Raw genomic sequence first — 15,353 nt, forward strand, 5'->3', positions numbered from 1 at the left:
ATTTAACATTTGCCAACCAGAGAATTATGATAAAAGGGAGTATTATCAGAGAAATTTGTCACAAAACAATTTCATTTTTATTTAAATTAAAAGTTAATTATTTTTATGGAATAAACTTTCAAGGACACAGGCTGTAGAATGCCCATGTCATATGTTCCAGAAGCAATATCTAAGGCTTCATTTGATGCTTCCTTGCTGCTGTGCCTTCCCATTCTTACTCTCATTCCCCTGACTGGCTTAGACATTACCACTGCCACACGGCTGGTCCTGATCCTGCACAGCAAAGGCTACTAAAGCCTCAGGAGAAAGAGCATCACTAGAAATCACCAACACAAAATTATAAACATGTGGCAAAAACAAGAGAGGACTATAAACCACAACCATGGCAGGAAAAGCAGATTATCTGTTATTTTAGGAGGCTACATGCTAATACCAAATAACAGATAACTAAGGAGCGAGTTACATGTCCATGAAAGGTTTCTAATTGATGATAGATGTAAGCACATTTTCTAGCTATAAGTAAAAGTTTATTTTTATCATCCAAAGAACTAAACTGCCCCAGATGGTTAAGAGTACTGTACGGGTAAGGTACAATAATGTGCACTAAGTCTTAAGATAGTTAGAATATAATATGCACAATGTCTCATGAGAAAGTAATTTATAAATTGGAGAAATTAGAATTAATAATAAATGAAAGGTAAATATTCACACATACGGTTTCTCAGGCTGATGTTATGAACTCTACATAGGGACAAAGTATGACATCTTTGTGGTAAATGAAAACTAGTTCTGAAGATAGCCTTCACTGTTTTGTACCACTGAAGAGGCCCCAAACTTATAGGTCAAAGTTCCATTTTACATTATCCAAAACCCATTCTATTGATTTAAAAAAAGAACCTTGAAAAATCCCAAATGGATTTCAAAGAAGAGCTCACATTTTAGTTTCTCCTTCTTCCACTTATCATACACTTAATTCCTTAATTCTAAACATGGTGTGACTTACACAGAAATTTTTTGCAAGCTAAATAAGCTTTTCCTTTAGCACTAATTATGATAAATAGAATATTTCAAAAATGTTAAATCAGTGCTCCCAAAAATGGATTTAAAGAACAAATTACATAGAGAACCAGTCACAAGTATGAGGTAAAAACAAATGCATAATCCACACAAAATTAAATTTTTGTGTAAACTGATAGTTCATAATTCTTAAAATAGGTAGTCAAAATTATTAAATATATCTTTTCCAAAATTTTATTACACTGTATTTCACTATAACAAACACCAAATTTTTTACTACAATACAAATATTTCCAAGCGTTGCCAATGGCAAAAGTGTTTTATTGATTTTTTTTTCTGACCAAAAAAAAAATCAATAAAATAAGAAATTCAATGTCACCTCCTTGCAAAGAACTTGTTTTCATCATTATCTTTCAAGAAGGTCTACATATTAGAAAGGCGTCACAAACAAGGATGTCGTGGCTTGATTTCTTGTCCTATTCAACCTATCTTCCCAAATGTTGATTTATTTAGAACAGTAAAATGCAGAGCCTGGAGAATTCATTACGTCAGAAGGGCATCTAAGTACAAAGGCTCAGCTAACACCGAGAAATTCATTTAAGGATTTGAATGTGAAGAATATGTTTGGGGGAAAAAAATCACCCTGCAAGAACATCTATATTTGTTTATTTGTTTGCTTTATAAAAGAAGTGAATGGGAAGGAACTTACTTTACTAAATCACAGGGATTCCACACTAGTTCTTCGGTTTTACTAGTTTCTTTGAAATAGACATCTGATACCGTTATAAAGAATAAGCTGGGGGTACCTGGGTGGCTCAATCAGTTAAGCTTCCAACTCTCAACTTCGGCTCAGATCATGATCTCAGAGTTGTGAGATCGAGCCCAGTGTTGGGCTTTGCACTCAGTGCAAGTCAGCTTGTCCCTCTCCCTCTGCTCCTCACTTCTCCCACCCCGGCACCATGCCCCCTGAGCATGTGTGCGTGCTCTCTCTCAAATAAATATGATCTTCAAGAAAAAATTGTGTAAGCTGAACAGTTTATGAGTGTATCCGTGTATACATGCGTGTACATACATACATACACAGGGAAAGGCCCTACATATGCCCTGTCTGGGTCTATCAGGTTTTACAGGGACTTTATAAGGACTTTGCAAGCATTGGAACATTTTATTAACACAATTTCAATTAAATTCCAACACAATTCTGCAAGCTTGTTAGTAATAGAATGTAGAATGCATCAGCAACAAAATCCAACATCCCAAGAGCCATCATAATTACATCAAAAAGAAAACGAAGCTTTTTACTTCAAATATATATCTTTCTAATCCTCAGTAGGGAAAGATTTTTCCTTGTCAGTAAGTTATCTAAGATTTTTGCCCAAGATATGGGGGGGGAGGGGTTTCTTTTTTGAAGTTATAGCTAATCTAACACAGTAATTATATTTAATAAGACAAGCTTCCCTGATTGACTGGGCTAGCTGTTCAGTTATTTTCCTGGGCCTTGTTCTTAAAGAACATTCCAGTAAAAACATATTGGGCTTAGTGAAATAAAAAGATTCATTTAAGTGAAAAGGCAATGAGGAGTCAATACTAGAAAATGAAAATATTTTGGGGGGGAATAAGGGCCTATCTTTTTTTCTTACCCTAGTTCAGACTAATTTCCAAATATGTAATGAAAATCCGTACGACTTCACTTACTTTTTTAAAGATATTTATTTATTTATTTATTTATTTATTTATTTATTTATTTGAGAGAGAGAAAGAGAGAGTGCACACACTCAAGCAGGGGGAGGGGCAGAAGGGAAAGGAGAGAGAGAATCTCAAGCAGACTCTGTACTGAGAGGGGAACCCAATGTGGGGCTCCGTCTCACAACCCTGTGATCGTGACCTGAGCCAAAACCAAGAGTTAGAAGCTTAACTGACTGAATCACCCAGACGCTCCAATTTGTGTGCCTTTATTGCAAACATTTCAGTGCAAGATGAACTCCTTTTTGAGAGGCAAAAAAAAAAAAAAGTTAAAAAAAAAAATCAGGGGCACCTGGCTGTCTCAGTTGGTAGAGCACGGGACTCTTGATCTTGGGGTTAGAGATTCGAGCTCCACATCGGGCACAGAGATTACTTTAAAAAAATAAAATCTTGGGAAAACCTCGGTGGCTCAGTCGGTTGAGCATATGACTCTTGATTTTGGCTCAGGTCATGATCTCAGGGTCCTGGGATCAAGCCCCATATCGGGCTGTGTGCTCAGCACACAGAGTCTACTTAAGATTCTCACTTTCCCTCTCTCTCTACCTCCCCCACTCACTCACACTTTCAATCTAAAATAAATACATAAATAAGTAAATAAAATATTTTTAAAAAATAGTAATAAAATCTTAAAGAAATCAAATTCTGGATACTATTAATATCAGGCACCCAAATAAGAAACTATTAAAAAAAAAAAAGGAAAGAAAACAACTTGGAAAACATATAAGTAAACCTCTCAAGGAGCTTGAACAAGCTAAATAAAACTTCACCACAAATATAAAAATTTTTAATAACCATAAAAATGACATTTAATTCTCTTTTCTATTCTTATATAAATTTAGTCATTAATAATCTAAGAAAAGAATTACTTCAAATCTAGTTTAATATTATACTGGAATGAGACTAAGTAATTTGGGATTTTAAACATTTCTAAAAATTCCATAAAGACCTCTTTAAATTTAAAGCGACATATCACTGGAAAATTTTAGATTAGTAATCAAACATCATACAATCAGAAGTAAGAGAATCACTTACTTGCAAAAGGTTGGAATAGGTCTATTGAATAGGAATCTGGCTTTTAGTAGTAAAAACTATTTTCAGTGAAAGGAAAATGTAACCATAGGAGAAAGCATATTTTATTCCGTTTAGAGTTTGATGGTTGAACAAACGTTTAACATAAAATGAGAATATGAATAATAATATTCTTCCTGCTACATTTTTCCAAATTTCTAAATAACCCCATCTTGAATTTATGAAATGAGTTAATTCTTAAAACAATGAAAAATAGAAAATATTCTAGATATTTGATCTTCATGATCATTGCCTCAGTCTAAACAAACAGTACGTAAATTAATTAGAGCACTGGTCTGTCTTTAAGAGGCACTAAGGCCTATCTGTAATTCTATAAATTCTAACGTTTTTAGCAATAAAGTAGAACTGATCATTTTTTTAAATTACTGATACCTTTAACCAAAACAATGATATTTCATCTAATATTCCTTTTCCACAGTGAAACTAGGAACAAAACTCTTATTCATAAATTTCTTGATTAACAATTTGTTGTACTTTTTAAGAACCTGAGTTTGTTTAGTCTTTAGCTAATAACTGTTGTCCAGCATAATAACTAGTCAGAATTACATTCTGATCAGAGACTTGCATTTTCATGCAATTCTTTCCAAAACTTTACCTAAAAAGATAGACAAGTAAGCCAAACTTGAATAATACCTTACTTCCACAACTTCCCATTTCCTTGATTGGCTTTTTGTGTACCTTCTTGGATCTCTCATAAGAGACACTATCTCTAGCAAACTATATTTTCTTAAAGGTCTTTTGGTTTTGGTTCTCTGTTTCTTCCAATAAGTGATCTCCTCTGGCTTTAGTGATTTTTTTTCCCTTGCTTCTTTAGTTCCCTTGCTCTTCTCTTTATTAATAATCTATTTCTTTTTCCACTTTATTATTTTTATCCATTTACTTTTTCCAATTGTACTTGTGACTCTAATTCATCCTCTCTCATCGGATCATTTCACTGCATGTTTTCTACAGTTTTATTTTTTCAGTAGCAAATATTCTTTCCTTAAGCTCATACAATATTATATCTAAAATGTGCCACAATATCAATAATAACACATTTTAGTCAACTAACTGTATTCAGTGTTAATTTCATGTTACACATATCAACTAAAACTATTACCAGGTCATTCTAAGGAGTCATATCTTAATAAATTTAAACATTTGTCAGTATGTTGAGATTTCCGGTGAAGAATACAATATCAGTTTGACATGACCAGATCATTTGTTTCAAGCATTTGATCAAACATGTGAAAGAATAGATGTGCTCTCTATATAGTGAAATTATAGGTTACAGAAAATAAATCCAATAAGCCTTTCTTAAAAATTATATGTGATAATGCTAATGATTCAAAGCTAGCAATTCTGAGAAAAATATTTAGTTTTCCTAAACATGACTAACTAGGCAGGAGAATTCAGTGTATGTATGGTAGTGAGATGATTCAAGAATTTTTATTTTTATTTTCCCTTATTTCTCATTTTTCTATATCTTAGTGTCTGGGGAGTGGGAATGGCTAGAAGGAGGGGAAGTAAGTTAAAACCTTAAGAATAAAGGAAGACAACTAAGGTTTAAAATACATAGTGTTTAACCTAAATTTAACAACATGCCTTGTTAAAGGAAGTACAAGGCTGCTCTGCTAGGCTTGAAGGAGAACACTAAAAACCACAAGCAGTTTATTATGTTATGCATGAAAAGAACTACATTTCCCTATGCCAATGGTGGAAGCCAAGCATTAGAATAATAACATTACAATGATGTACAACTTAAACATAGCTGAATTATAATTTTCTAATTTTCTAAAAAGGAAAACCAGCAAATCTTATTTACTATATTTTTTTATATAATAGAAGCATATCTTTATTTTCCAAAATTTTTATTTTCTGAATTCTCATACAAAGTAATTCTAAAATTGAAATAACATATATGCCAATACGGTATAGAAAAATATGAATTTTAAGGAAATAAGAGTTGAACAATTTTTTTTTTCAAGTAGGCTCCATGCCCAGCATGGAGTCCAACATGGGGCTCAAACCCACCACCCTGGGATCAAGACCTGAGCTGAGATCAAGAGTCAGATGCTTAACCAACTGAGCCACCCAGGTGCCTCAAGAGTTGAATAATTTAATAATTCTTCTGAGGTCTTGAGAACAATTATTTGGACCAAGATTTGCTTTATTCTAGTTTTAAAGAACATTTTTCAAAGAGTGCTACTGTTAGAAAGGTGTTATCATTCCATAGAACAGTGATACCATAGTACTCACAAGGGATTGTAAGATGGAGCAAGTTGTTTGCTCAACCGCTTACTACAGAAATTCTGCAGTAAAACACTCTGAGAAAGGAAAGTATTCTTGATATGATTAGAACAGATCTCATTAAATAGAATGTGGCTTGAAAGACTTTCAATGGAAATGGACATGCATGATTACCAGTAAGCTTCCAGATTATGCAATTAATCCTAACAACCCTGGTGCTGACTTCAGAAGTGGTCTCTGAGAAATAGTTCTCAAAGCAAAATTATAACCTCCTGCAGCAGAGGAAGATGCTGGATGTGGAGTAGTTCTCAGAGCCCAGAGGTACTAATGAAAGGTTATTTAAGGCGTTTAGTACTTTGAGAAAAAGAACACATTCTTAGAGCTATTCAAACATATTTTAAAAACCACTCAGATCATAACAATAAATATTAAACATCAACCATCAGATGCTAGATTGGATTAAAGCCGAATTCATGTATCATCTAATTACCTTACATTCTCCCTTCCATCAAGACTGTTGATCAAAGTATTCCATGAGACTGTCTTCAAATAAGCTCTACATTTTAGCCACACAATTAAAAATGTTGAAATAAACAGCTAGGACAAGTCCAATGGGAATAATATTAATTCTAGTTTCATTTCCCTATGTATAATGCAAATAATTGCCTTATTTTATTTAAAAAATATGCTTTAAAGTTCCAATTTTTACATGTTTGTTTGAATAAAGAAACAGTGATTTCATAGTCATTGCTTTTTTAAGATTTTAAATTAAATATGCTTCCACATACAAAAGAATGGATCTGGAACTCTGTCGTGCACCATATACGAAAAATTAACTAATAATGGATCAAAGACCTACATGTATAAGCTAAAACTATAAAACATTCAGAAGGAAATGAAGGTGAAAATTTGTATGATCTTGGATTAGATGATGGTGTTTTAGATATGACAACAAAAACATGTGCCATCAAAGAAAAACAGATAAGCTGGATTTGTCAAAAACTTTTGTCAAATGACATTATCAAAAAAGTGAAAAGACAGTCCATAAAATGAGAAAAAAAAATTTGCAAAGTATGTATCTGTTAAGGGCGTCCTATCCAAAAAATATAAAGAACTCCTATAACTCAAGAATTAAAAAGCAACCCAATTAAAAAGTGTTCAAAGAAAAGGAACAGTCACATCTGAAGGACATATACAAGTGGCTAATAAGTACATGAAAAGATGCTCAACATCAGTAGTCATTAGGAATATGCAAATAAAAGACATATCATTTCACATCCACTAGTAATATAATTTTAAAAAAATGGAAAATAACAAGCATTGACGACATTGTAAAGAAATTAGAACATTCATATACTACTCGTGGAAATGTAAAACAGGGCAACTACTGTGGAAAAATGTTTGGCAGTTCCTCAAAAACTTAAACATAGAATCACCATATGACCCAGCAATTTCCAAGTATAAAACAGAGAGCACTGAAAATGCATGTTCACGTAAAAACTCGTACATCAATGTTCACTGCAGCATTATTCATAATGGCCAAAAAGTGGAAACAACCCAAATGGCCATCAGCTGATGAATGGGTAACAATATGTGATAAATTCATAAATGGAACATTATTTGGTCATCAAAAGGAATGAAGTACATCACATGCTACAACACAGATGAACCTTGAAAACATTATGCTAACTGGAAAAAATTAGACACAAAAGGTCACATATTATATGATTCTATTTATGTGAAATGTCCAGAATAGGCAAATCCTTAGGGATCAAAAATGGATTAGTGATTGCCAGAAAATGGGAAAAGGAGGGAATTGAGACTAACTCCTACTAGGTATGGAGTATCTTATTGGGGAGACTGAAATGTTCTGGAAGCAGATGGCTGTACAACATAGTGAGTATACTAAAAACTACTAAGTGTACAATTTAAAATGGTGAGTCTCATGTTACATGAGGTATATCACCATAATATATTTTAAATATGCTTAACTATGCCATTTTGGCAAGTTTATTTTATTTTCTTTTTTTAAGATTTTATTTATTTATTTAACAGAGAGAGAGACAGCCAGCGAGAGAGGGAACACAAGCAGGGGGAGTGGGAGAGGAAGAAGCAGGCTCCCAGCGGAGCATGGAGCCCCAATGTGGGGCTCAATCCCAGGACCCTGGGATCACGCCCTGAGGCGAAGGCAGACACTTAATGACTGAGCCACTCAGGCGCCCCTGGCAAGTTTATTTTAAACTTTTTATAGAGAAAAAATTGTTTAGAGCAATAAAAAAAATTCTATTTTACATTTACCAAATTAGAATACTCTAAAAAATACTATATTGCGTCAAAAAATTTTTTAATTATGATTAAGTAGTCTCTAAATTGTATGCTTCTTAGATTAACATACTTAACACCTGAAACCTTCACATTCCTATTAAGACCCAAGACCTCAGTTACCTGTGTATTTGAGGGAGAAACCCCTTCTCCAAGTAGGATACTAATGATTTAGAGAAAAAGCTGTGAACATTTATTCATAGTGAACAATAGTGTCATAAACCGCAGACTGCCTCAGTCTTTTTGGTTCATAAGATTTCTAAGTAAATCAGGAAATACCAAAGAGCACTTAACTAATGGAAGTAATGATCGCCTTCAGCATGAAGATACAAATAGACCAACTGGGCCTTGAGGAAGTGAACATTTCTAGAATTCTCAGTTACAAAGGGAACATTTTCTTAGAAGAAACGGGTATTTCATAGCTTTGAGGATGTTAGTAATTTATGAAAAATAGATCACAATGTATAATTGAATGAGGTACATGCTTTGTGGGAAAGGCACTTCAATTCCTTTCAGCTAAAAGCAGTTTCTTAACACCAAACTTTAACCTATATCAGTCACTGTCAATTTGGTAATTTTATGTAAGAATAAAGACCATCTTTAAATGGAGAAGATAACATGTAAATAACTTCAAATTTTAAAAAGTTAAGATTGTACTGTTAATTCATTAAGACTGTGTATATTATCATTACATAATTTTAGGATCGCCAACCATGTGTAACTTCATTATCTTGAACTAACTGGATTTCTTCTGTTTCTATATGTAAATGAGCGTGTCTTCTCGTACATAAAAGAAAAACACTCTCTCACCCTCTGATCAACACTGATTTATCAAAACAGGCTCCAGTTAGAGCCAAAAGCTGAAGTTCTCATAACTATGAGCTTCAAAGTGATGTATGTGACATGAAGTCTCAGAACTCCCAGACACCTGTCTTCAGGGCACAAAATTCTTGGGCATCCTAGATTGTTGGGAAAACAAACACTGGGAGTGTTATCCCATTTTCACTATCATCGAATTCTTACTTTCCTGTCACTAGCTAAAATTCAAAGCTCTAAATTCCACTCTCCTAATTTTACACCAAAGAGTAAAGCTGAAGATAACCTTGAGTTTATAATAGGCCTTTGTTATCAAGTACTTAAAATAATTGACTAAAGGAAAATTGGGCGGGGGAAGCACCTCTCAAAAATCAGCTTACCGATAAACTGCTACTAGTTGCTGGCACAGACCTCTGACTAAGTGAAATAAAGGAGAGTTAATGACAACTTAACTAGGTCATGTGTTTCGCTGACTTATTTCAATGCTAAATACTTTTGTAAAGTGCTAACCGAGGTATTTGAACATTTCTGTTTATGACCTGATTTTCTTGGGGTGCCTGGGTGGTCCAGGAGGCTGACGTTTGCCTTCGGCTAGGGTCATGATCCCAGGGGAGTTCCACATAGGGCTCCCTGCTCAGAGGGTAGTTTGCTTCTTCCTCAGCCCCTCCACCCTGCTCTTGATCTCGTTCTCTCTCTCAAATAAATAAAATCTTTAAAAAAAAAAAAAACCTGATTTCTTTTTTTTTTTTTTTTTAAAGATTTTATTTATTTGACAGAGAGAGAGAGACAGCCAGTGAGAGAGGGTACACAAGCAGGGGGAGTGGGAGAGGAAGAAGCAGGCTCCCAGCATGGAGCCTGATGTGGGGCTCCACCCCAGAACTCCAGGATCATGCCCTGAGCCAAAGGCAGATGCTTAACGACTGAGCCACCCAGGCGTCCCTGATTTTCTTTTTTTTGAGAACCACTTGAACTTTCCTTTCAAGAGCTATTTTTTCTTTTTTAAAAACCTTTTTAAATATTTCTTTTCAAGAACTCTTTTTCTTTTCTCTAAGTCATAAAAACCTGTCCTCATAGTCTCTAGAATATATCATAGATTCCTAATCAAGGCTCCTATACTTTATCTTGAATGTCGAATCATAATAAACCCATTCCTATGTACTAGTATTTATCTGTGAAGTTATAAATCATTAACTTAAGAAAACAAGATTAAGATATGGGCCTTAAAAGAGACTTACTCTACCATGTAGTTTTTGGCTAAAATTATTTTTATTTTTGTATTTGCTATTTTGTGCCAGGGGACACGGTCCGCATTAGTTCGCAGCCCCTCCCTATTCCCGTAGAACACTTCTGGAGGTTGGAAGTGATAATAGCAGCATCAAAGGCTAACATTGAAGTAGAAAATCTTTTATATAAAAATATAATTTTCTTCTTTTTTGTTAATTAAAATACCTGAAGCTTTGCCTCATTTGTGTATAAAAGAATGCTGCTTGAGTGGGATAAATATGGGAACATGTATTACATTTTAAAAAGGAATTATAGCAAATAAATCTGAAATGTGAATGTACATTTAACTAATCTACGGTTAGGAAACACCTTGTTTTTCTAAATAAGACTAGGTCATGTTATTTTAAACAGCTGAACTTTTAAAGAGTAAGAAATAATATTAAGATATTATTATACGGAAACTTGGAAAGATGGGGGGCAGCGCACATAATTAATTTGTACTGAATATTATTGTTTTGACCATCATTCATTATCATTCTAAAGCTCTATTGTGCATGAGGGATAGCTAGGAAAAAAAGTTTGTTAATTTAGTCTTAAAGGTAATGAAGTAAGAAAAATACTTTAAATTTTACTATGTAAACGGAAAAAGAATATACATTATCTTGCTTGGCTACAGCTGCTGTTACTAGGGATCTGTAGTATTTTATGCACACTGTGATATGCCAAACCCAAATTTCAAATAGACTTCAATTTAATAATAAAAATGTTCTAAAAAAAATGAACAAACATATAAACTGATACATTTTAAAAATACATGTACAATAGTCCCCATTATAAAAATATGTCTCAGTGGAAAAAATTTATCTATGCTCTTCTTCCAATAAAGCCTCACAATAGCTAAAATGTTTCCTATAATTATTTATATGTAGTACAGGAAGTCTAGAATACAAGTTTATTTCCTTCCTCCCTATATCAGTGTTACATGGAATTTACTATGTACATGTATGAACAGACTCATATGCACACAAAAATTATATTATGTACTTAGTCTTCTATTTGTAAGGACAAATTTACATATAATATTCATTGTTTATCAAAAAGAAGCTACAAAATGATTATTTTCGATAGCACATAGAGTTCATCCTACTTACTGTTGAAGAGCCCAGTGCAGATTTTGGAGACCTAATTATTCCAGCAATTGAATGACGAATAGACTCAAATTTGGATAGCCTCTCCTTTCTTTCCTGGAGAGATTGAGAAAGAAGGCTTCAGCAATAGTAAACTAGTTATACCCAGTTATGCTGGGTTATCCACAGCTTATCACATATTCCAACTAAATAAAATGCAACCATCCTGACATTAAAGATGACAATCAAATGCATATAAACTCTATAGTATTTTGGTCTCTTAATAAAGGTCTTGATTTGGGGGAAAAATAAGAAAGAAATAAAAATTCATAAGATGAGAGAAAAGAAGAAATGCAAAGGAAATTCATGGGAAACCAACTATTAACATGCAGGAGAAAAAAAGAAAGACACAAGCTGTAAGGAACCAGTCTAACATAGATTTAGATAGCACTGTAGTCGTGAGGGATTTTCAAGGAAAAGATATAATAGGGAAAAAGCAGGAGGAGAACTATACTGAACACATTTTTTTAAATAGTGAATTCCATTTAATTAGCTAGGAAACTTCCCAAAGATTCACATGGTCACGATGATGATGCTGATGATAACACCACCAGAGGAGGACCACAAAAAGTAAAATAAGGGGGTGGTGGTAGAACTCCACTAAGGAAAGTCAATCCAGATTGCTACTTGCTTTAGGATGTGTATTTCCAAGTATCATATATCACAATTGTAGGGAACTTTTTCTTAAAATTTTATATCTTTAGATCCATTTAACAAATGCAAATGAAGGGCTAGGTAAGAAGGTAGAAAACATGAGAAAGTAGAACAAAAATGAGACCTAGAGGGTAATAAGGAAGGACGAGTGAGGGTTTGTAATGGAAGCACTGGTCAATTTTCCAATAATGACGACATTTCAACTGTTCATCAGCAGTAGACAAAAGAACTCAAGATCCTGTTGCCATGTACTGTATTTCCTTACGTCCTCCATCAGTAGTGATGCTCAATTTTATTTATCCGTACAAAATAAGTAAAGCAGGCCCCAAATAACATCATTTGTTTCCTTCGTCTCTAATATGTAGGGTATGTGTCTCTATTCAGTAAACGCAGAGATTTTTAGCCATACACTCTCTGAAAAACACTGTAGTGTCTGAAATTCATTTTCTGTCTCTCCAATTGCCTCCTCCCACTTTACCTACTTTTCATTCTAATGGTTGCAGTACTAATATTCTTTTCATTCTACAAACATATGCACATTAATAATTTAAAGTAATCTTACAATAACCAAACAGAACAAATGACCTCAACTTCTTTTTCGTCATCACTTACACTACTAACTTGCTTATGAATCCATGTAAATCACTATCTATATCTTGTTTTGGTCATTTATAAAATGAAAAAATTAATACACACCTTCTTCAGAGCACACTTACAAGTTATGTTATTGCACATGATTAAAATTAACATGCTAAAAGCATGTACATATCTAATAAAATTTACTTAAAAAATAAATCTCAGTATGTAGTACAAATGGTCATCACCTTAGGAATGTGAGCATTCCATCCTATAGGTTCATCCTAGCTGTAGCTTCACTTTACTTTCTAGTAAAAATCCCTGTACTGAGTCACGAGAAGCGCTGAAGGAAAAACAGACCTGAAGTACTGAAAGAATGTAGCGACCTTTCTTTAATGAATGTCCATCTTCATCTTGGGTGTTTTAAGTTTTTTTAAAAATCTAATTTGCAGGGGATGGCAAGGGGGTGCTGGGTGGCTCAGTCGGTTAAGCATCTGTCTTCAGCTCAGGTCATGATCTGATCAGAGTCCTGGGGATTGAGCCCCGCATCAGGCTCCCTGCTCAGTGGGGAGCCTGCTTCTCCTACTCCCTCTGCTCCTCAATCTCAAATAAATAAATAAATAAACAAACAAACAAACAATCTTTTAAAAAAATAAAAATCTAATTCTGGTTCTTGAAAGTCTTCTGAAAAAAAATGTTTGGGAAGGTAAAACCTTATAAAAGGTATAAGCAGAATATGGAGAACAGAAGAGTGGGGAGTAAGGCATACACAGCAGTTGTATATTACATTATAAAATATATTATAATGGTGACACATGTATATACAGCCATATATTTATATATAGTGTACTTAAAGTATGTAAGATGTCTATACTTATATTATTTATAGTATAATATATACAATAAAATGTATTTATATAATAATAAAATTATATATAGCACACATATTAGAAAGCACTGCAGTGGCTATAGTTCTTTACTTCCCAGCCCAATTTACCCATTTCTTCTCCTGGGGAATTTCTGCCCCTGACTCTGAGTGGCTATGGAGGTGGCAGTGACATTAGTAGAAGCAGTGATACCACTGCTGCTCTTGCTGCTGCTATTACTGACAGAAAGATGAGCTGAAAGTGCTACATTCACCTGTTTGGCAATGAAAGCTTCACAAGAGAGCACTAAGCACCTCTACTGTGAATTTAGGCTTCCCTTCTGAGTTAACGATCTTAAAATACTGGAGAGAATATGGTACCAAAGTAAGAGTACTATGAGAACTGAAAAGCACTGAGAGGTTATGCAGAAAAGTAGAAAAATCAGGGGAGAGTTTTACATATTAGAAAGTATTTTATTTGTATAAGATTTAATAATATGCACTGAAATGACAACAGTAACTCTCTTCAAGCTACATTTTGGGCACCAAACTTTATGACAGAAAAGAGAACCATTTCTCCCAAAACCTTTTGATAATATCAAAAAAGAAACCACTTTCTTTAGAACTAACACCAGATAAGTCTAATGGCCAGGTCCAGGTGTGGGATAAAGAAGACTTCAAAAAGTGCTTCCTTTATATTAAAAGTGATGAAGCATAATACACTGTGTGTTTGAGGGAATACAATTAGTAAAAAAGTACCCTTTCATTTAAAGTACTCTTTAAATAGGCTGATCTAAAAAATGCATTATCACAAACACTAAGTAGACCTTAAGTTTCATACAGGAATAATAAAATACAAAGAAAGGGGCGCCTAGGTGGCACAGCGGTTAAGCGTCTGCCTTCGGCTCAGGGCGTGATCCCGGCGTTATGGGATCGAGCCCCACATCAGGCTCCTCCGCTATGAGCCTGCTTCTTCTTCTCCCACTCCCCCTGCTTGTGTTCCCTCTCTCGCTGGCTGTCTCTATCTCTGTCGAATAAATAAATAAAATCTTTAAAAAAAAATACAAATAAAGTTTATTAAAAAATTTTACCCAGTGTCAGCTCCACTGGTGCTCAGATTTCCACAAATAGATCATGAAACTCACTTGCTAAAAAGCTGGTCTATGTACCATCATATATCAGCTTTAAATTCTGGTCTCATAATACTTCAGACTGTGCTGAATTCACCGACAGGCTGACTTTTGTAACAATGAATTAAATGGCTACTTTTAGAAATTAAAATTTAAAAAACTTCCCTTTAATTACCATGGATACAATGACTAATCCTGCCTGTTGGCCTGCTAAGGCTGGTGATGATGGGCTCATTTTACCCCCTTTAAGTAATGACAAGGTAAAGAGCTTTCTCCAGATAATAAACACAGGGATTAGTTTGGGCAATAGGATGGCCTCTCACAGTGGAGGGTGTTGGGGGCCAGAGAAGGCGGAAGGGGGGAAGGGCGATGATGTTATGAAATAATAGTCTGATGAGAAGCCCAGAAAAATGTTGTAAGTGTAGCTATAAATCTCTCTCCAAAGAAAAGTTCTAGATGCACTATCACTTTCACTCTCATTCAAGAAGAGCTTTTCATTTT

The 15,353-nt window shown here is 34.2% G+C and overlaps 1 protein-coding gene across 3 annotated transcripts in view; it reads right to left on the minus strand.

The window, feature by feature from the left end:
* The window catches only part of FER (FER tyrosine kinase), a 437,115-nt gene that overhangs the window by 233,142 nt on the left and 188,620 nt on the right, over window positions 1–15,353 (minus strand). For all 3 annotated transcript variants that reach the window (XM_045808269.2, XM_045808262.2, XM_087861935.1), the window contains one exon: window positions 11,592–11,684. In XM_045808269.2, coding sequence (XP_045664225.1) covers window positions 11,592–11,684 — 93 coding nt within the window. The remainder of the gene's footprint in view (window positions 1–11,591; window positions 11,685–15,353) is intronic.

Source organism: Ursus americanus, chromosome 5 (genome assembly GCF_024610735.1).
Source record: "Ursus americanus isolate L20-20 chromosome 5, mUrsAme1.1.p, whole genome shotgun sequence".
NCBI lineage: Eukaryota > Metazoa > Chordata > Mammalia > Carnivora > Ursidae > Ursus > Ursus americanus.